At 42.5% G+C, this 22,207-nt stretch overlaps 1 protein-coding gene across 5 annotated transcripts in view; it reads left to right on the top strand.

The window, feature by feature from the left end:
* Positions 1–22,207, top strand: part of CDCA7L (cell division cycle associated 7 like) — a 47,308-nt gene that overhangs the window by 23,068 nt on the left and 2,033 nt on the right. The window contains exons 2-9 of one of the 5 annotated variants that reach the window (XR_010158321.1): positions 8,161–8,301; positions 13,313–13,450; positions 16,557–16,934; positions 18,429–18,500; positions 18,612–18,782; positions 19,473–19,598; positions 20,848–20,997; positions 21,796–22,120. Coding sequence is in view for 3 of the 5 variants with exons in the window: in XM_009452520.5 (XP_009450795.1) it covers positions 8,161–8,301; positions 13,313–13,450; positions 16,557–16,934; positions 18,429–18,500; positions 18,612–18,782; positions 19,473–19,598; positions 20,848–20,997; positions 21,984–22,120 (1,313 nt within the window). In the remaining 2 variants the exon portion in view is untranslated. 5 annotated transcript variants of the gene reach the window in all.

The following is a 22,207-nucleotide window of genomic DNA, read 5'->3' as shown; positions in this document are numbered from 1 at the left end:
GATGCATGTGTGTGTTAATTTAATTCTCTTTTGTGCTTGTTTACCATTTCACTCGTCGACCATCTGATTTATTTGTTTTCTTTTTATTGAGTTATGAGAATTCTTTATATTTTCTGGGTGCAAATCAGAGACAGCATTTGCAGATATTTTCTCCCAGTGTGTGGCTTTCCTTTTCATTCTCTTAACGGCGTTTTCTGAAGAGCAGAAGTTCTTCATTTTGATTGTTTAATTTACACATTTTAAAGATCTGTATTGTGTTGTATCTGGTGTTGTATCTTAAGAATTCTTTGCCTACCTTAAGGTCACAAAGATTTTCTCCTCTTCTAAAAGTTTTATAGTTTTATATTCAAGTTTGTGATCCATTTTGAGTTAGTTCTTGTGGTTGGTGCATGGTATGTACTTTTCTTATGGGCCAACAAATTTATTTGTAAAAAATTCAAAGAAATGATTTTGCATAAGAAAATAACAGTTCTCGCCCTTCATGGTGTGTTAAAGAGGAAGGAATGCTCTCCTCTGTGTAGATCTCTTTTCATAGATGCAAGATAGTACACCTTGCAAATTCTGCTGTCATTGCTATCAAAATTGCTTTCAAAACACTTAATAAGGAAAATGCAGTAGTGTGCATAAATATCTTTTGTCTGCTTTTTAAATCTTAAAATAGAGCTTGCTTCTAGGTGAAATGTACACTGAATATTCTTGGAGTATATCAAAATCAGCCCTTGTATCAGTTGGCCTAAAAAGTGAATCTTATTTTCTTTCTCTTCAAAAACTAATACTGATAAATGTGTTCCTTCTGGGTAGGAGGTTGTATTTTTTAATCCAGGAAGGATGAATTTAGATATCATTGAGTTATGGAAAAGCTTTAATTTAAAAAATATTATACTTAATTTCACAATATAAAGTTTTAAATGAACAATACTTCACATTAAAATATTTTCAAAGGTAAATACTTGATTGAACACCAACTGACAGTTTGACGATCTTTTTATAGCTTATTAGTTTTTAAAATTGAATTTTAATGGAGACTCAGGCTGACAAAGGTCAAAATGGTATGGAGACTTCCAGAGCACTGCTTTGTATGCCTGAAAGGCACCTACTCAACAAGAAGCCAGCAGCAACTCAGCAGGGTTTATTTTTATTAGTATAGCTTAGCTGGGATAGAACAAAGCTGGATTTCAGCCAAGTGTGGTTCTGCAAACAGCTTTGTCCTCCAGACTATCAGTTAACTAATGGGCTTACAGGCTCAGATACCTGGTTGGTCAGACACTAAAGCTGAAGCCTTGGCACCTACGATGATGTATCTGAACCTCCCTTAGGTGAGAGAGTTGGGTTCTCAAGCCACATGCCCCTAAAGTGATGGTACCATTAAAACTAGGCTAAGGTCTGGACTTGTTCTGTCAGTTTGGAAGATTTCATTCACTTAAGGAAGGAAAAATTCCCCTCTACCCCGGTTTTTCTTTTTTTCTTTTTCTCTTTTAGAGACAGGGTCTCACTGACACCCTGACTGTAGTGTAGTGGTATGATCATAGCTCACTGCATGCAGCCTCTAACTCGTGGGCTCAACCGATCCTCCCATTTTAGCTTCATGAGTAGCTGGGACTACAGGCACACGCCACCACAACCCAGCTAATTTTTGTATCTTTTTTGGTAGAGACGGGGTCTCACCATGTTGCCTAGGCTGGTCTCAAACCCCTGGGCTCAAGTGATCTTCCTGCCTCGGCCTCCCAGAGTGCTGGGATTACAGGTATGAACCACCATGCCTGGCTTAAATTGTCTTTCTTAATTTGTCTTTTTTCGTTGAATTCTTTTAAAATTGTGCTAAGATGCATATAACATAAAATCTCCTATCTTAGCCATTTTAAAATGTATGGTTCAGTAGTGTTAAGCATATTTAAATTCCAGAACTCTTTCCATCTTGGAAACCTGAACTCTGTATCCATTAAACAGTAACTCCACGTTTCTCCCTCTCCTCAGCATCTGGCAAGTGCCATTCTGCTGTCTCCGGGGATTCAACCACTCTAGGTACCTGTTATAAGTAGAATCATACAGTTCTTGGTTTTATCGAGACTGGGTTATTATCATTTAGCATAACGTCTTCAAAGTTCATCCATGTTGTGGCATGTGTCATAATTTCCTTCCTTTTTAGTGTTGAATAATATTCAATTATATGTATGTCTCACATTTTGTTTATCCATTTATCCATCGATGGATACTTGGATTGCTTCCACCTTTTGGCTCTTGTGAGTAATGATGCCATGAATAAGGGAAAGGATATAAAGTTTTTCTTAATCTTCTTAACACTTCGATGCCCTCTACTATTACTACTAGGCACTAGTAGATATATTAATACTGTTGGTAATATTTGGAATTCTGGCATTTGCAGTTTCCTTGGTGTCCCACAGAGCCCTATGAGTTCCACTGTGCATGTTCCCTGAACAAGTTTGAGATCCATTCTGTAGATGGGAAGTTTCTTACCAACACTCAGATTCTCAGGTTCTCTGGGAATGTTGGAGGTCAGACACGCCAGACCCCTGTTCCTCCAGGGCAGTGATCAGCTGGAGTGGAGGAGTGGCCTCCCTTCCCTGATATATGTGTTCAGCCTACCAGTCAGCACCATCCCATATTGTCCTACAGCTGACCTACTGCCCTGTTACCCACCTGCTTGGCCCCAAAGCCTGTTGAGTTTGCATAATCTATTTCAGAGAAAAGCTCTCAGGTAATCTGTATGGCTTATAAGGGAAACCTGCAGTCCTTTCTGAAAGGGGAGCTGTGAATATGACTGCTTTGTAGAAAGATGTCTTAGGATTCTGGGTGAAAATTCTTAATTCCCCTCATGTAGGAATGTCACAGAGTGTACCTTTTTGACTTAGTATTTTCCTAGTAAAATACACCTTTCTTAAGAAAATGGCTACAAAGTCAGATGCATGTAAATGCTTTCAGCAAGGGTTTATTGATCATCTGCTTTAGGCTGGGCTCTATGTTAGGTGCCTGTGGCTTCCATTCTAGTACCTGTGTTCTCATGGAGTTGAATCCTGGTCCCCCACATGACTTTTGATGATATTCACACTGTTAATTCCAGTAAAGACAGAGTAGACAAACAGAAACAGTACATGAAAGGAATAGCATGAAGTTGTCGATTTTTAACAAGTATTATAAATAATGAAACGGTCTTTTCACTTTCAGATGAGAATTTTCCCTTTTTTTTTGGTTCACTAGATAGTAGTTATCCTAATTCAGAAGTTCAACTAATGTAAATATCCAGTGATTGAGAAATTTTGTATTTTTTTTGTTTTCAGTTACTTGCTGTAGTTTTGTTTTTGGTGAGTCTTATGATTGGCATTATTGTAATAGAATGGAACACAAACTTTGAAAAAAAAAAAAAAAAGGTCTGTTGCATTTTGTCTAGACTATGCAGCTACCCAGTGGATCACTGCTGAATGGAACAGGAAAGTGACAGGTCCTTGGGCCTAATGTATCACTGTGTTGTGGAACTGGTCATTCATTAGAAGAGGTCCCTGTGTATCCTTTCTATCAGGTCCTTCTCATATAAATCTTGCTGCCTTTGTTGCATCTGTTAGACAAATCAGTTCGTTGCATTGAGGACACTTGAATATTTTACAGTTTTTTTTTTTTTTGCCAAATCCTGAAGCTTGTGACTATCTGAAACTCTTTTAATACCTTTTGAAGGATCAGAGCCCTGCGTACCCCAGGAATGCACACTGTTTTTTTGAAAGTGTGCCCTTTCCTTTTGTTCCTAATCAGTAATTATAGCCCCCTAATGGTACCTCTGGAGCAGATGCAGAAGTCAAAGATGCAGAAGGAGGAATTAGCTAGGCGGACACAGGCTCGCAGCAGTGGTGGGGCTGAACACAATAGCACAGGGACTAATGCAGTTGCTGCTGGAAGCAGTTTATTCCTATCACCAACCCTCTCCATTCCTTGTATGTATTTCCATTAAATCCATAAATGGGGTGCTCCTCCTCCTTTAAACCATTTATGTTAAAAGAAGCTTCTGGGCCAGCAGGGCTGTTTGAATTTTGTAGAATGGTGAGAAGGCCAAAAGAAAAAGACTGAAATTGACACATTGTCCCTCTTAGTGCCTCTGCAGGGACTGAACTCAGTGGCTATTATGTAACTACAACATAGGCACACTTTCATAAGTATTGTCTGTGTTTCTCTAGTCTGGGTGTTTTCCTTGCGTATTAGTTCTGGGTTCTGAGTGCTAAACAACAACAAAAGGTGTCTTTGAAAAGATAAGGTGGCAAACATTGTTTAACATACCTCCTTGAGAAAAGTTTCAATATTTTCCCCAAGAATGATGTCAGAGTTAGGCTTTGCTAGTGCTGCACTACGTGTGGCTGGTAAAAAAAATTGTTAGTGGAACTCTACTTCTGTAAGTGTTGTTCTTGTTTGTCCCTTGCAATGATTTTATTAGATGGTGGGAAAGTGTTTGTATTAACCCTTCAGCATCACTGAACTTGGGGTATTCCATTTCTGTATTTATGTTACACTTCCTTTGATTGAACCATTATTTTCTAATTATTTTTAATCAAGAAGCATTAAAATAAGGATGAAAGTAAATAGATTAAGGATTACCAGTTTCGTAAATGGAACCTGACTAAATGTAAAATTAAGTCAACACACCCACACAGAGAATTCCACGAAGCTAAGTAGCTTTTGAATACACAACTCTGTATATGCTAGTGCAGTGGTCAAAGTGTGAGATGGAGGACCTGAGACCCTTTCACGGGTCCATGAGGGCGAATGTAATGTCATAATAATACTAAGATTATTTGCCCTTTTTGCTGTGTTGATATTTGCACTGATTGTGCAAAAGCCAAAGTGGAGAAAACTGCTGATCTTTAGCATGAATCCAGGTGGTAGCAACAAACTGTATTAGTAGTCATTGCATTATTCACCTCCATGCACTCAATTTAAAAAGAAAATGTCAGTTTCACATAAGAATGTTCTGATGAGACAGTAAAAATTATTAAATCTCAACTGTTAAGGACATCTTTTTAATATACTGCCTGATGAAATGGGAAGTACCTGTGAAACATTTTTGCATAACCATGTACAATGATCATCTGGTTAGCTGAAGGAAAAGATCCTGTGTATAGTGAGACTATGTTCCAGGGCTAGAAAGAACTGCAAAGAAATCTTGAACTGCACTGTTTGTTGTTGGTAGTATATTGGTGGCGTCAGTTTGGCGCTATTTTGTGTTTATTGTAGATAGAGCACCACATGGATAAGTATATTAAAAATTTTGGGAATCAAGGGTTTTCCTTGTGGTGGAACGGCGATGCTAATGTGAGATGAGGGAGAGATGAGGGAGCAGAGGAAGAAGCCTCCGTGTTGGATTTGAATTCAAGGTGTCACCATGAACTTGTGATTTACCTATTTAAAATATCCTTGCTCTGTCCAAAGAGCCTACAAGCAATGATACTTCATTAACCGAGGTGCACTGTGTTCTCCGAGCTTGGTTTTTAAATGCCATTTCCCAGTGAAAGGTTTCAGGGCTCCTTGGAGAAATGGCTGATTTGAGGTCTGGGACAGGAAACATACAAGGTTAGCTTGCCATCCTTGTGTCAGAAAGCAAGGAGGTGTTGAAAGACCCCTAGTGCCATGTCAGAAAGACAGAGGATGACTTTCCAAGAAGCTCCCAATGGCCAAATTTGGGACAGTCAGCATTATGAGAGTATGGATTATAACACATTTAATAATAATTTTTAGAAATCCATGGATATACATGGTAGAAGAAAAGGGGGAGAGTGAGGGAAAGACTGTATTATACAAGAATGCCAGCTACTTTATGAAGGAGAGAGAAAATCTGAAAATTTCTCTTTTGCAGTCCCTAATGTAATAATTCATTCAAGGGTGCCCTGGCTCATGCCTGTAATCCCAGCACTTTGGGAGGCTGAGGTGAGAGGATCACTTGAGGCAAGGAATTTGAGACCAGCCTGGGTAACATAGACCCTGTCTTTATTAAAATAAAAAATATAAAAAAAAAAGAATTGTCAATGGACGCTGAAACTGTTGAGCAAGATGTTATCAGGGAGGCTATTCACAGAATCTCAAGTATCACTCTGCGTATTCCTTATTAGTGACAAAGGAGAAAGGGTGTTTTTTGTTGTTGTTATTGTTTTTTGTTTTGTTTTGTTTTGTTTTAAAAGCAAAGAACAAATCAGGCTGATTCCACCTTAACTTATTGACCAAACAGCAACATCACTAAAAAAAGAGACAGCCAGACCTTATGTGCTTTCCAAAGGAAGAACATAGCACTTCCTAAAAAGTAGTCTTGGCAAAAGCAAGCCAACTAGAAGTAAAGCCTCCAGATTCAACTCCCAAATTGTAAACCCAAATGAGTCTGTTAAACACCACCTTGGGGCTGCAAAAAAAATAAAACTTCAGACTTGGACAGACTCCACAGTCAAATGACCCAGTTTCTTCAAAAATAAACTGCAAGAGAAAAAAAGATAAAGGAGTGATGAGAAGGGATTTAAGAGCCATGTCGATCAGTGTGAACCTTATTTGGATCATGATGCAGATAAACTAAGTTTTTAAAAAATGAGGCAGAAGAACTGTGAATACAGACTGCACATTTGATGATGACACAGAGTGACATGATACTATGTCTACAGTTGCCTCACAATAATTTAGAAGACGGGGAGTTGGGTCGGGATCCAGGGGAAGCACAGTTAGCCTTGGGCAGATAATTACGGGGAGGATCAATGTGTGCTCATTAAAATATCTTCCCATCTACTTTTGAAATATCTTTGAAAGTTTTTATAATGAAAAAATTTTTAAAAATTACTAATTAATAGTGGGATAACTTGACATTTTGTGCCCCCTTATGCAATGCATTGAGGAGTACATGTCACCTAATGTAGAATGGTGACAAAAATACATAACCTGAATCTAATCATGAGGAAATACTCAGATAAGCTCAGAATACATGACATCCTACGAGGCAGTTGTCATGGTCTATCAAAAAAAAAAGTGTTGTGAAAAACAACAAAAAACAGTGTCATAAAAACCAAATAGAATGCAAAACCTTGCTGGAGTGGATCTTATTGTCTCCAAAAAGTTATAAAAGACATTTTGGGAACAGTTGCAGATATTAAAATATAGAATTACAGTAAATTGTACTATTGAATTAATGTTAATTATTTTCGGTACAATTATGGTTTTGTGGTTCTATGGGAGAATGTCCTTATCCATGGGAGATATGTGCTGAATTATATTCGGGTCAATCAATACAATGTTTGCAAATTACTTTAATCAATGTGTGGGAATATATGGATTAGGTTGGCTCATATTAAATTGCTATTTTCCTAAGTTAAAAACAGCCAAATATCGGCAAATGCCCATGGTTCAACCTAATATTTGTTGAAACAGAGAAAGAAAGCAAATGCAGTGACAAATAATGGGTCTAGATAAAGAATCAACAGGTGTTTGTACTATTTTTTCACATTTCTGTGTGTTTGAACTTTTTTAAAACAAAGAATTGGGAGAAAATAGTCAACTTAGAAAAATGAACTCCAGCAGATACATATTTGTGGATTAAGTGTGCTGACATTGTTCTCTCTGGGATCAATTATCCCCTAATAGCATTTGAATTCTGTTAGAATTAATCCCCAGCTACTTAAGTTGACTTACAATATAGAAAAGAAGAAAAGCTACTTATTTCATTGTATGAACTTTCTACTTTCTGAATCAGCCTATGACAAAGAAGAGAAAAATAAATAGTGTAGGTGAACATTAAGAAAAGAGCTTAATAATATTTTATGGCATCTTTTTTATGTAGATGACTTTTAAAGATGCATCCACTGTAGGAGAAAAAAGAGATCATTGGTTCTCAGAAACAATTTTTCTTTTTGTCAAGAGATCAAACATGTCTTCTCTCTGGCCTGGTTTTAACATTCTCTGTAAAATAGGGTGTATATCTAGAATTTTAAGTTTTATCTCCCCCACCCACCCCACACCTTATTTTGCCATGAGTTCTTAGCTGAAGCGTGTTTTGCTGAGGGTTACTGGGGACTTCTGGGCAACTGTGGCAGTTGGATGAAGTGATGAGATCTCTACTTCCCTTCAGAAAATGTCCCTAAGTGATTAGCAAGAACGCCTGGTTTAATCCTGCCTCTTTTGAATCCAAAACAGATCCCTAAAGAAGTGGCTGACATCTTTAACGCCCCCAGTGATGATGAAGAGTTTGTTGGCTTCCGAGATGATGTTCCCATGGAAACCCTCTCGTCAGAGGAGAGCTGCGATAGTTTTGACTCACTAGAGTCAGGGAAACAGGTATGGATGATTCCTTCCAAGCAGATGTGTTCATCTGGAGGCCTGAATCTTGGTTTGGATGTTCTTTTATTTGAACATGGTGTGAGATTGGTGATATCAGTTCATTGTCTAGCATTTTATTTTAGAAACATTATGTCTCTGTCTTCCTGTTTTAAAAAACTGGTGAGAGAACCTCGTTCACTTTGCTGTGTTAATCCTTCCCTGTACCATAATTCTTTTTTTTTTTTTTTTTTAAATAAAGGGACCTCACATGATCAAGTGCATTTTCTTGGCTGCCTTGGGGCTGTAACCTGTGGCGAGGCTGTGTTCAGGGTCTTCCCACAGAGGCGAGGCTGCGGCGAGGCATGAGGGATTGTGTGGTTACGGGGAGACAATTGCACCTCTGTGGTCCCGTGGTGCAATTCTGTTGGCACATCCTCTTGGAATTGCTGGGGAGAGCCTTATTCTTGCGTTAATTACTTTGATCTCTAGCACTCACAAGTTAGAGTTCTCTGACAGGTAGATTCCTGGAGGTTCACATTGTGTCCTAGTAGTAGAATGGCCAAAATCTCTACCCTTCAGTGGCATTTTCTTCTGAGTTCATTGTGGCACTCAGAATTCCTCATTCTGCCTTGACCATGGCCTCTCCAAAAAGGCAGCAGATTAAACCCACTTTGCTTCCACTGGGCAAATCCAGGAAGAGAAGCAGTTAATTATATGTAAGTGAAGTGCCTGCTTAATTACGTGGGCCACTGTAAGTTCTGGCCTGGTGGGAGCTGTGCTTTCTGAGATCTCTGGGGGCTCCCTGGTCTCTGCCGTCCTCATCTCATTTGGCATCTCCACAGCAGTTGACCCCACCAGTAGACCTCCTTCTAACCACCTGGGTTTCTTCCTCTCTGTTACACCTTTTGCTCTTTGTTATTATTATTTTCTTTCTTTCCAAGATGGAGTATCGCTGTGTCACCCAGGCTGGAGTGCAGTGGCATGATCTTGGCTCACTGCAACTTCTGCCTCCCGGGTTCAAGCAATTTTCCCAGCCTCAGCCTCCCGAGTAGCTGGGATTACAGGCTCCCACCACCACGCCTGGCTAATTTGTGTGTGTGTGTGTGTGTGTGTGTGTGTGTTTTGTTTTTTTTTAGTAGTGATGGGGTTTTGCCATATTGGCCAGGCTGGTCTCAAACTCCCGACCTCAGGTGATCTGCCCGCCTTGGCCTCCGAAAGTGCTGGAATTACAGGCATGAGCCACTTTACCTGGCCTGCTTTTTGTTACTGTCACTTGTTTTCCCTGTTCGTGTCCCTAAATGCAGATGTTCTCTAAGGGTTTGTCTTCAGTCTTCTTACTTAGTGATCTTGTCTGTTGTCCTGCTTTGAGCTGTTACTGTATTCTTTTGTGGAGCTTGTCTTCTCTCTCCAGCCCCAGGTGGTTTCTGACTACCAGTTGGACTGGTCCTGGTTGCTAAGGGAGATCTGAAACTCACTTCTCCTTCCCTTGGTTGTCTTTCTGGCTTCCCCCTTTCCCCATCTTGATTTCCATCTTTTGTTCTTGGCCTTCCCTCCCCTCTTCCATCTCCTTGACTCCCGTCCAGGAGTTGATGAAACTTCTGCTGTGTTCCTGGTGTCCATCCTTCCCTTCCCTCTGCAGCTGCCGTAGCCCTCGTAGCTCTTACTCGAATGCTCATCCCTTCCTACTAGGATCTGTTATAGGACTGACTTCCGGTCAGCTCCTCCCTTAGCCCTCCATCTGAGCACAGTCAGGCGGTGGGGAGAGCAGAGCCTGTTGGATCCACCTTGAGGAGCATTTGAGCAGGGCAGAACATGTCTAAAGGGCCGAGCACAGAGCCTGGCAGGCACCGGGCATTAAGAAACAGAACAGCTGCTTCTGCTGCTATGATGACTACTTTTGTAGTCAGGTGTGTTCTCCCCGGGGAGGACAGTGTGCCAACTGCTTTTCATACAGATACTGCATTTAATCCACAGACCTCCCTGGGAAGCTGCAGTTTTGCAAGTGATGAAACTGACGTTCAGGAAGGTGTAATGACTTGCCCAAGGCCCCACATCTGGGAAGTACCAAGCTGGGATGTTCCAAATCCAGGGCCACCACTTCTCAGCCTCTTACCCCCCCGGGTCTCTTTCCTACCTGCTATGCTGCAGGGCACAGGAACTGAACTGACACTCTCATTATCCACTGTTCTGCCCTTTCTGCCCACTGGTCCATGCTGTTCCTGCCTATCTGTGCTCTCACCATTTTTCTAGCCTCTACCGTGGCTCACATCCAGTTATGCTACTTCTTCCATGAAGTCTTACTGGATTTTCTTTCCCTCCGTGTGCCATATTGCTTTGTATCCCTTAGAGCACTGACCCTCACCAGGGTTATTCGTGGACCTGTCTGTCTCCCTGTTAGATTATAAACTCCTTAAGAAGGGGAGACCTCATACTTGAATGGTGCTTTCTAGCTTCCCTGGCTCTGACTTTTCGTCCTCATGTATTGTTCCTTTCCTCTGATTTCAAGCATCCAACACCCCACCTGACTGTATACAGTGAGCACGGGGGGTGTTGTTTGCTGGGTGCAGTTGAAATGGGGTGCTTGTCTGGCTGTCTGGTTCAACAGGCCATTGCTCTCTGGTCTGTTTCTTCCATGTCACATGGACTTCAAAATAAGTTTATCCACCTATGTTAGCTTCTCCTCTGATGTGTTATTTGCTTATGGTCCTGATCATGGTAGATGACCAAGGCCTATAGCATAGCACCCAGTATTGATTTTGAAGATGAATGAACCAGTGCCAGAGAGCAATCAGCAGTGCCAGGGTTTCTAACTCAGAATGCAGTGGAGCAGTGTGGAGTGGAGATTGGCATCGTATAGACCCACATGGAAAACAGTACTTACACACTTTGGAGTAAGGAAACTAAAGCATAGGCCTCAGTTCAGGACAATGGTAAGTTGTTTTTCTCTATCAGGACTGACCATCAAAGATGGTAATCTCTCCCAAGATGCCCATTGCCCTGGGATGCCAGCACACAGGATCAAAATAGCCAGAAAAACTGGAAGATGGGAACTCATAGCTTCAAGGCTTGCCCTGTTCCCTTCAGGCCCTAGGCAGGGGCTTTAGGTAGTTGATGAAATTTGCACACAGAAATACCACTCTAAATTAGCCTGCAGGGGCTGGCCCAAGGCTCTGTGAGCCAGATGTTTATTGCACTGAGAGGCCTCAGGTGCATGGTGGGTTTCCTTAGCAGCAGCTGTGTACCATTCTTCCTTAATAATCAAGCCCTGGCTGCTTCTCTACCCTGACCCCACACACTCATGATCCATTTTAACCAATAGAGAGAAGCTGCATGAACTTGCACACAGTATGTGTATGCTAACTCTGGTCTCCCTTAAACACGATTTGAATTTCACTTTAAAGAAACTTCCCTTTTGTGTGTGCAATTTTTTTTTTCAAGCAGCTGCACTACAGCTATCAACAAAGGAACAAAGTAATTTAGCTCTGAGCAAACTCACTCCAATTACCCATAATAATTCATAGGAGACATTTTTAAGCTTACAGAATGCTAGATGTAGGCATTTCTTTCTGTGTGCCCCTGTAAGTTTTTCCACTTGTCTATTATATCTGTCTTTCCCCAGAGATATATGAGCTCAAAGAAGTATATAATTAAAGGCGGGGAAAGGCAGTGGGGTAGATACAGATTCCCAGCCAAGTGTGGTGTTACAAGGGGTCATTGCTATATCAGAGATGGGGGGAAGAGACGTCAGAGGAAACTGGGGACAGACTCTAGTCCTGATAAGGCGTGGCGGGCTTGCAGGGGGCTGGTCTCGTGGGTCTCCCTTTGGCCTGCAGTTTGTTATTTCCTCTTTCTTTCAAGTATACTATTAAGAGAGTTGGGTTTCCATCTTTGCACTATTTCAAAAGAAAAAGTATTAGAAAATGCCTTTTCTTAAAGAGTCACATTGCATCTTTCCTTCTGCTCACTTGCCACCTAGCCATGGTTGTTCACCTCTCACCTCCTGCACGAGAGAAATTCCTGGGGGTGACCTTGGATGAGCTTTCCATCAGGCCCCCATGGTGTCTGCTCATGGAGCAAGTCTAGGCTCTCTGGTGGTGGGCAGTGGGGGCTGAGAGAGACCCCAGCCTTTTCCTACAGAGAAACTTGCTGTTGGTGAATGGGAGGCATGCTCACCCACTTGGAGGAGACTCCGGCTTTGAAAGGCTGTTGGAAAGGGAAGCCAACACGTGGGAGGGAGCCAGGTTTTCTCCTCATATCTTCTTTCCATGTGTTTTGGTTCTATGTGAAAGCAGACGTGTCTGGTTGCCAGCTTTGGCAGGAGAAGCTGAATTCCATGAGCACTTACCAGTCACATTAGAAGCTGATTGAGACTACACCCAATTTTTAAAAATTGTCTGACTTGTAGGTCTGAATTTTGTAAGCTTTAGAAAATGTGTATATATATAATATATATGTGTACGTATGCGGGTTTTTTTGAGAGAGGGTCTCACTCTGTCACCAGGCTGGAGTGCAATGGTGTGATCTTGGCTGCAACGCAGGCTGGAGCGCATTGGTGTGCAGCTCACTGCAGCCTCGACCTCCCAGGGTTGGGTAATCCTCCCACCTTAGCCTCCCAAGTAGCTGGGACTACAGGTACATGCCACCAGACCCAGCTAATTTTTGTATTTTTTGCAGAGATGAGGTCTCACTATGTTGCTCAGGCTGGTCTTGAACTCCTGAGTTCAAGTGATCTGCCTGCCTTGGTCTCCCAAAGTGCTGGGATTACAGGGTGAGCCACTGTACCCGGCCAGTGTTTTTTTTTTTTTTTTTTTTTTTTTTTTGTGGTAAAATACACATAACATGAAGTATATCATTTCAGCTGTTTTTGATGTGTACATTTCAGTGCATTAAGTACATTCACATTGTTGTCCATCCATTTTCGTCATCTCCATCAGAAGCTCTGTACCCGTTCAGTAGCTCCTCATTCTACCCTTCCCTGGTAACCTCTATTCTGCTTTCCATCTCTGATGTATGTGTGTCTTTAATTTAGCAGGATGTGCGCTTTCATTCCAAATACTTCACAGAAGAGCTAAGAAGAATTTTTATAGAGGACACTGACTCAGAGACTGAGGATTTTGCAGGATTTACGCAGAGTGATCTGAATGGAAAGACTAACCCAGAAGTAATGGTAATAATTACAACAGGAAGGGATGTGGGTGGTAACGTTTTTAATCCTGTTTCTGAAAGAGTTTTACTTGTAAGAAGTCACTTCACAAGTGAAAAGATTTTTCTTACATATTTATCTTACAAGCAATTAACATAACCTAAAAAAATTGCTCCTGGAAGGCTAATCCCTGGTCCACCAGTCCATTATTCTCTTAGAGAAAATCCATTCATCTTCTCCTCGTGCCTTAGGGGGTTTTTGTGGATGTGTCCCAGGCGTCCTTTATTGTCCTTCTCGAAGAATTTATCTCTCTTGGCCAGGCATGGTGGCTCATACCTGTAATCCCAGCATTTTGGGAGGCCGAGGCGGGTGGACCTGAAGTCAGGAGTTCAAGACCAGCCTGACCGATATGGTGAAACCCCATCTCTCCTCAAAATACAAAAATTAGCCGGGCGTGGTGGCGGGCACCTGTAATCCAAGCTACTTGGGAGGCGGAGGCAGGAGGATTTCTTGAAGCCGGGAGGCAGAGGTTGCAGTGAGCTGAGATTGAGCCACTGCACTCCAGCCTGGGTGACAGAGCGAGACTCCATCTCAAAAAAAAAAAAAAAAAAAAAAAAAAAAAAAAAAAAATTATCTCAAGAGTTTCTTAAACCTCTTTTATCTAAAAGTTTATCTTAGAGTGACAGCTTTCTTGAGATACTTTCTTACTGTGTGTGAAGTGACAGTTTTTGGTTTGAAGTTAATTTGGCAAAAATTTGGCTGTGGTAGAAACTTGGTGTTCCCCATGCATTGTGGATTTGGACTTGTCATGCTTTTTAGTGTTAAAGATGCCTCAGGCCTGCCTGGATTCTGGAGGGAAGTCTACTCTCAGCACTTCCTATGAACAGACTTGTTAGTTATTTGTTTGTTTTATCCTGCACAGTTAGGCTAGTTTACTGCCCACTCGTGTTTGAATCTGAAGGTAACTTTAAGGCACAGCCTTCGGATTTAAGTGCAGAAATGTTTTCTGCTAAAAATAGCATACATTTATGCAAAAAATAAACATGCTACTATCTTCTTCAGGATGAAGATGGAACGTAGAGTTTAAGCCTCTTCACAGCCAGAAGCTGCTAAAGACTAACTTTTGGCAGAGACTGTGTAGACGTATAAATAAGCCGTGACTGCTAGCCTGCCGTGTCCCTCACTTGTCCTAGGAGAGAATGTAGAGCATAAAAGCCCGCATGGTAGGCTGCTTCGTTTGATAGTGATTTTTTGCTATGAGTAGCAACATAGAGCTGTGCCGGCCTGGAGGCCCCAGGTCTCCTTTGGCTTTCTTTGCAGAAGCTGTTTGTGTGGCAATTCCATCAGTTCTGGCCAGCAAGTCCCTAGCTTCTTGCCAGCACGATATTAAGATGCTTCTAAAACCCTAATGGGCATCATCAGTTAGCAATGTACTTATTTTCTGTTCTTTAGTGAAGTGATGTCTGGTTATTCGAAGCATTTGCATTTCTAGTGAGAGAAAGTGAATTACCCCAGAAGTCTTCCCTCCCACCTGCCCCCAAGTCTATGGACTGTGTGATGTGTTACATAGATCATGATATACCTTACAGTTCAGCACAGGCCCTTGCAAATTTTATTTTAGAATCCAGTGAGAAGAAAAGCATTGTTGCCTCCCAGCCCACCCTCCTGCCCACCCCTGTGGGAACTGGCGAACCTATCTTTCTTGATAATGGGACATTGCTGTAACTTGGTTTCCAGGGGTCTGCTGGCCGGATGCGAAATAACCACATCGACGTACTACACTTGTGCTCTTCTCTTGGGTCTGATTCTGGGCTGCTGTGTACCATTTGTTCTTTCCTTCCTTCAGGCCTCTGTAGTGAGCTGTTTCACATCTGGTAAAGAGAGGCCTGTAGATGATGAGGATGGTAGATAAATGGATCAAAACTGAAGTTCTTCCCTCACAATGTCCCCTAAAATTGGGTTCCTTTGCAGTACACCATTTTGAATTGTGAAGCTATTAATATGGGAAGTTCAGGGTATTAAAAAAATAGATAAATCAGTGCCATATAGTCTTACTCCTCACTTGGCTTGGTGTGGATATACCAGGGTTGGCAGTTATCTGCGTTTTTTTTTCTCCCTGTGTCTTATTTCTAACTTTAGTCCAACGAGAGTTTGGGGTTGATGGTGGTCACTGGGGAGGAAGCAGAGTCCCTGAACTGATCCTGGGTCCATATTGGTGCCATTCCATGTTCTTGGTAGATTTTCAGAATTCCCAGATAATGGTTCCCAAAGTTTTCTAGCTTGTGGTCATGGAAGGATGCCCAGAAGACGTCCTAGATCTTACATACTTAAACCTGTCTCTGTACCACTGCTAAGAGTCCCGTCACAGCCAAGCTGTCACCTAGGTGATGTATCCCTGTTACTGCCTTCCATATTTACTGTGTTCTCACTTGTAAAACGGAGCAATGTTTGAATGCTGGAGACCTCTGCCATGTGGAATTTGAAAATGTCGGGTGAGGATTTCTTGAGTTGACTGAGTGGTGTTTTGCTACAGCCTGTAGAGCTTTCTGACCTGGTTTCACCTCATGGCTCTGAGGGTTCCAGAGAAGGGAAAGGTGCCCCTTGACTGAGGACGCAGTGGCAGGTCATCTGCCTGTCCTGGGTCACTGCCCTGAGGTGCAGTCAGCTCTCCCGCCCTGTTACTCAGGAGTCTGGTTCCTGCTATTTAGAGGAGACCAGTCAGCATTTTTCCCCCGTTGCATCCTTTCCTGTCTGAAGATCACATCTGTCATGCTGCTCTCTCTCCTTTTCTGTGACTGTCTCTCCTGTTGCTGGTGCTCCCTGGTTGTCCCATGGTGGAGGAACCCACCCTGTCAGTGTTTTGCTTACAGCCCTCATGCTCTGAATGGAACCCATTTCTGTCATGGGTATGAGGGCGCACAGTTCAGTAGTAGGCTGCCTGCTCTCTGATTTCATTCATCAACCAATTTCTTGCACATTTAAAGGAAATTCAGAGGGAACTCATAATATGAAGGGGAAGCTTTTCATTTTTCATGTTTTTTCTCATATGCTGTCAGTTGTTTTAAATGCATGTCTTTTTTGTGGGTCTGTAACAGTGTCTTTGTGCTTTTTCTTGCTCTTATTTTATTAGGTCGTGGAGTCAGATTTGAGTGATGATGGCAAAGCATCTTTGGTGAGTGAGGAAGAGGAAGATGAAGAAGAAGATAAGGCTACCCCTAGAAGAAGCAGGACTAGAAGAAGTAGTATTGGTCTTCGAGTAGCCTTTCAGTTCCCCACCAAGAAGCTGGCCAACAAACCAGATAAAAACAGTTCTTCCGAGCAGTTGTTTTCTAGCTCACGCTTACAGAATGAGAAAAAAACAATTCTTGGAAGAAAGAAAGGCTGTAGACAGGTGATACAAAGGGAAGATTCTACCTCTGAGTCTGAGGACGACTCTCGGGATGAGAGCCAGGAGAGTTCAGATGCTTTGCTGAAAAGGACCATGAACATCAAGGAGAACAAAGCCATGGTGAGGCTTCACGGAGGGCGTCCTGGGAGTTGGCACCAGGCTCTGGCAGCAGTTGCTGGGCTCCCAGAACCACTTTGCTCCTATAGCTGCTGCTGCTGTTGCTTTGGCTTCTGTCAAGAAAATATACTCTGGGTATTGTGTATCCTTTTACTTTTCCAGAACCCAAAGCAACTATTACATGATCAGCTCTGGTTTGGGAACAGAAAGAGATTCCCCAGCACCATTTTTAGCCCCTACATGGTGCCATAATGCTGCTTACTGTTGACCAAGCTAAGTTCTAAGTATATAGTTGTGTTGGGGATGAGAGGGGCTGAACAACTGGCCCGTTCCCAGCAGAGTAAAGCAGGGGAAGTGGGATGTCACCAAGTCCACTGAGGAGTTGCAAGGAGCAGGTTGGGCAGGTAGCTTTTCACCACAGAACCACCCTTCTATGGTGACCAGCACTGGTTCTGAGACTTCTGAAGGAATGGAAGAGGTCTAGGAATTAAAACAACCTCAACAGTGTTAATTCACTCTACAATGTCTTCATTAGAACAATGAATGGAACCAGGTGAAATCTTTGTTACATATATTTGGTTTTTCTATATGTAATCAATTACCGTTAATCTGATCATTGTAGAGAATCATTGTTTGCTTCATAATTGTTTATCTACAGTTTTTTTTTTTAATAGTTCTACCACTTATCACTTTTAGCATTTTGGTAATTTTTTAATCTTTTCCTTTTAAAAAAAGAATGATGCAGTGATACTGTATATGCAAGCTTATATGTCTAATATAAATTACTTACAAAAATGGAATGCCTACTTTCGGGTTATTTTTATTCTAAGAAACATTTTTACTTAGCTAAGGGAAATTTTCAGCACTGTATCCATCTGCATCTTTAAAATAAGCTATTTTCTTTATGATTTTTTTGGTGGCACTCATATAATTGTATAAACTAAAACGAATCCTAATTAAATTCTCTGGCATATTAATGCCTATTATTTGGTATTATTAGTTCACGTAGGAATATCTTCATAGATTACTTTGATTGATGAGAAATTAATCTATTTAAAGAATCAGACTTTTGGAGCTCGAAATAACCATCGAAATAATCTAGTTGAGCTTTTTCTTTTTTGAACATCCTGAAACTTGAGACTCAGGTGTGCAAAATGAATTGTCCCAGGGTCACACCGCCTTGGATTAGCCTCCGAGTCGGGATCGGAACCCCACGCTCCAGGTCTTGATCATTCCAGGACTGTTTTCATAGTGTTGTGTTGTCCTTATATATAAGGAATAGGCTAGTGTTCATTCATATGAATGATGACATCAGCATCTCAGGTCTGGAGATACAGTCTTTACATGTGAGGTTAAAAGTATAACTGTTGTGGGTTATATAAACTATTCAAGTTAGGTTTCTTATGGTAGCAAAATGGAAGACTTGAGATAGGTGTTGGATGACCTAAACTTGGAGCACTATTTTTGTAAGATTCTTTCTTTTGTTCTGAACTTCAGCTTGCCCAGTTATTGGCGGAATTGAACTCGATGCCAGATTTCTTCCCAGTACGAACCCCAACCTCAGCTTCTGTAAGTAGAACTCCTTATAATTATACCAATACTGATATATGGTGATCAGCCACCAGACGGCTTTTATTCGAGAGAGTCCCCAATTGTCTCTGTCTGTGCTCTTGATTTCAGAGGAAGAAAACAGTGAGGCGGGCCTTCTCGGAGGGACAGATCACGCGGCGCATGAACCCAACCCGGAGTGCGCGGCCTCCTGAGAAGTTTGCTCTAGAGAACTTCACTGTCTCAGCCGCTAAATTTGCAGAAGAGTTTTACAGCTTCCGAAGAAGGAAGACAATTAGTGGGGTATTTTCTGACTAATACATGAATTAGTTTTTGTCTGAGCTACCATTCCTCCAAACGTGAACGCACGTCACTGTCACCCCAGGGCTGGTTCTGACCCCGTGGGTCTGCGGCAGCTGAGAACTTGCATTTCTCTCTGCTTCCCAGGTGATGCCATTGCTCCTGAGATCACACTTTGAGAAGCAGCCCTGGTCTAAGCTGGAGGTCACAGAGAGAGTCTTTTATCCAAGCCGAGCTGAGAAGCAGCTCATTTGTTAGGACCCTGCTTTAATCTCTGCTGCAGGCAATAAAAGCCTGTCCACAGCTCCAGTCAGCTTTGTGGTGTCCACTTTGTGGAAAAGTGCAGTGATTCCTCCTTGCCTTTCTGTTTTAGGCACGAGGCGTTTCAAGCGCTTTCAGTTTGGAGGGAGCAACTGTGGACCCATTTGTGGGTTTGGCTGTTCAGTGTGGTTCACCTCTCCACAGAGTTTACAGCAAAGAACCAAAAACCTTGAGTTCCTCCCTTATGATCGTATCGCCTTGCTGAGAAGGAAGCTTGGCAGGTGGCAGGAGCTCAGTAAATAACTAAATGAAATGGCTGCAGGGAAATAGAAGAGGGACAGGGTTAACATTAATGGTGCTAGATCTTTGAGAGTTTAAAATATTTATAACTGCTCAACACATCTCCATGTTCTGCTTGTGTTCATTGTGCAGGGGAAATGCCGGGAGTACAGACGACGTCACCGTATATCTTCTTTTCGGCCAGTGGAGGATATCACCGAAGAGGACTTAGAAAATGTTGCCATAACTGTTCGAGATAAAATCTATGATAAAGTTCTGGTAAAGTATATATTATGAGTAATTTGCGTGATTGTCATTCTTATTGGGAGTCTAAGGCATTGGTATTGAAATCTCACTTGTTTTTAAACTCTATCAGGGCTTATGCCATCTCACCAAGGGCTCAGAGCCAGGCTCTGAATTGGAGGGTCAAAAGTCAGCAGTACCTGGAAAGGGGAGGCAGCCTAGTGCAGTAATTCCCATCTGGACGGCGGTCTCTCTTAGGGATGCGTAGAATCTGGGGGAAGGGAACGGTATAGTTTAAAAGGGATTTTTATATGTAACTGTTATGGTTTAAGTGTATAGTTTTATGTTCTAAATATTGAAAAAAGTATATTTGGGGGGTAATATAACCATAGAAAATAAAATTTGGCAGAATATCTTTGGTAGGAAATGGGTTAAATTTCTTCTAAATGGTGATTTAGAGGGAGGCTTTGCGTTCTGCATTTTTTTGTGTTTTTCTGGATATGTCGGGACACTGTCAAGTTTTAAATTTAGTTGCCAATATTTAAAAAAAAATAGATCTCACATTGAAGATATCCAGGTCTGCAGAGCTAGGCTGGGGCCGAGGTGGTGCCACCCAAGGCTCATTGCCCCTCAGTCACCTGTCACCTTTCAGGGGCTCTGCCACCCCTGCCTCAAGCTTTTCTCTGGTCTCTCTTCCTGACAGCCTGATCATTTCATTCCTTCTGGGTCTCTGCTCAGCCTCATCTGACCTAATATGCTTCTCTGGCCACAGACCTGTGATGGTTACATTTTAGAGCAGTGGTCCCCAACCTTTTTGGCACCAGGGACTGGTTTTGTGAAAGACAATTTTTCCATGGATTTGGGGGGCAGGAAGGGGATGGTTTCAGGATGAAACTGTTCTACCTCAGATCATCAGGCATTAGATTCTTATAAAGGGTGCACAACCTAGATCCCTGACATGTGCAATTCACAATAGAGGGTTTGTGCTCCTATGAGAATCTAATGCTGCTGCTGATCTGACAGGAGGCAGAGCTCAGGCGGTAATGCTCGCCCGTCCGCTGCTCACTTCCTGCTGTGCAGCCCGGTTCCAAACAGGCCACAGACTGGTTCTAGCCTGGGGACCCTGGTCTAGAGACAATGCTGTGGTTCTTAGGAAAACAGCCCTGCTTGATTCGAGGAGACAGGGGTATTTCTTCATATACTTGGAAATGCACATGATGGCATCTGGCCTCATTGGGCATCAGCATATCCCTGTGTTCACCTGCTCACTGCCTTCCCCCTGTAGGGTAACACGTGCCATCAGTGTCGACAAAAGACCATCGACACCAAGACAGTGTGTCGGAACCAGGGTTGCTGTGGTGTGCGAGGACAGTTCTGTGGACCATGCCTGCGGAACCGCTATGGGGAGGATGTCAGATCGGCATTGCTGGACCCGGTAGGAGCAGTGTTTGCATTTGTTGTAAATTGTATTGGTGAAGGAAGCAAGCTATAAAGATGGGCCTCCTGGGTTCTCACTGGGAACTGGGAGCTCCAGAACTCTGGTTTTTCCCTTCCATTTGTATCTTAAGGCTCCAGGGAAAATGAAAAATAGGGATTCCTTCTGGAAGGAGAGCAAGCTGACCAGTGAATAGAAGAATTAATGTTAGATTTTCCATTGTCAGAGCAAAACTTGCTTACAGTCCTCTAGTTTTATACAAGTAACCCCTGTACCTGTCCTTCAGCAAAGTGATTTCCCTCTGATTTGTTTTTCCTGGGCCAGGCTGAGAGGGAGGTGGAGATTGCAGTATAGAGTGCTCTGTGTGTGCCTGGCACTGTGCAAGCTGTCGCTCACTCTGTTACCATAAATTTGTTTAATCCCATGAAATAGGTGTATAACCTCTCTCAGCTCCCTCTGTAAAATGAGACATAGTATCATGGTGAGTAGGCATGACCTTGAGCCTGGGGCAGTCCTGCTCCCGAGTGTGACCTCTTAGGCAGCAGTCATGGGGTAAATATATCGTCCTCAATTGACAGACAAACAAATTGCTGCTCAGGTTAGTCATTCAACAATAAGCACACATTGAAAGGGCTGAAATTCATACCTTGATATTTTGGAAACCTTGTGCTCCTAAACCAGGGCTGACATCCTGGGCCTGTGACCTGCATGCTCACACAGGGCCATGTGCTTGGCCAAATGCTTGTGAAAATCTCCATAATTTTTAAGCAAGGAGCCCTAAAAGGTGTCATTTTTCAGTGTTTGCATGTGACGTGGGGTGATTCAGCCTTCCTGCCTTGTGAGGAGCCCCCTGGGACGTAGACTGAAAGATGCCATGTGATTAAAGGTTGGAGGAGAGGCCAGCTGAGCCATTCTGGATCCGAATCCCAGTTCTTGCCAGACCCTGTAGATAATGAGCGAAGTGTCTGCTGTCATCTCTCTGTTAGGATTGGGTGTGTCCCCCCTGTCGTGGGATCTGCAATTGCAGCTACTGTCGGAAGCGTGACGGCCGCTGTGCCACAGGAATCCTCATTCATCTGGCCAAGTTTTATGGTTATGACAATGTTAAGGAATATCTGGAGAGGTAAGTCTCTAGCAGCTTACAAAACAGCTTGAAATCCTAAAACAGCTTGAAATCCTGAGGCTGAGCACAGGAGACCCTCTTGGCAAG

This window comes from Pan troglodytes, chromosome 6 (assembly GCF_028858775.2).
Source record: "Pan troglodytes isolate AG18354 chromosome 6, NHGRI_mPanTro3-v2.0_pri, whole genome shotgun sequence".
Taxonomy (NCBI): Eukaryota; Metazoa; Chordata; class Mammalia; order Primates; family Hominidae; genus Pan; species Pan troglodytes.
Note: the sequence above shows the minus strand (reverse complement) of the source record. Positions and strands in the feature narration are given on the sequence as shown.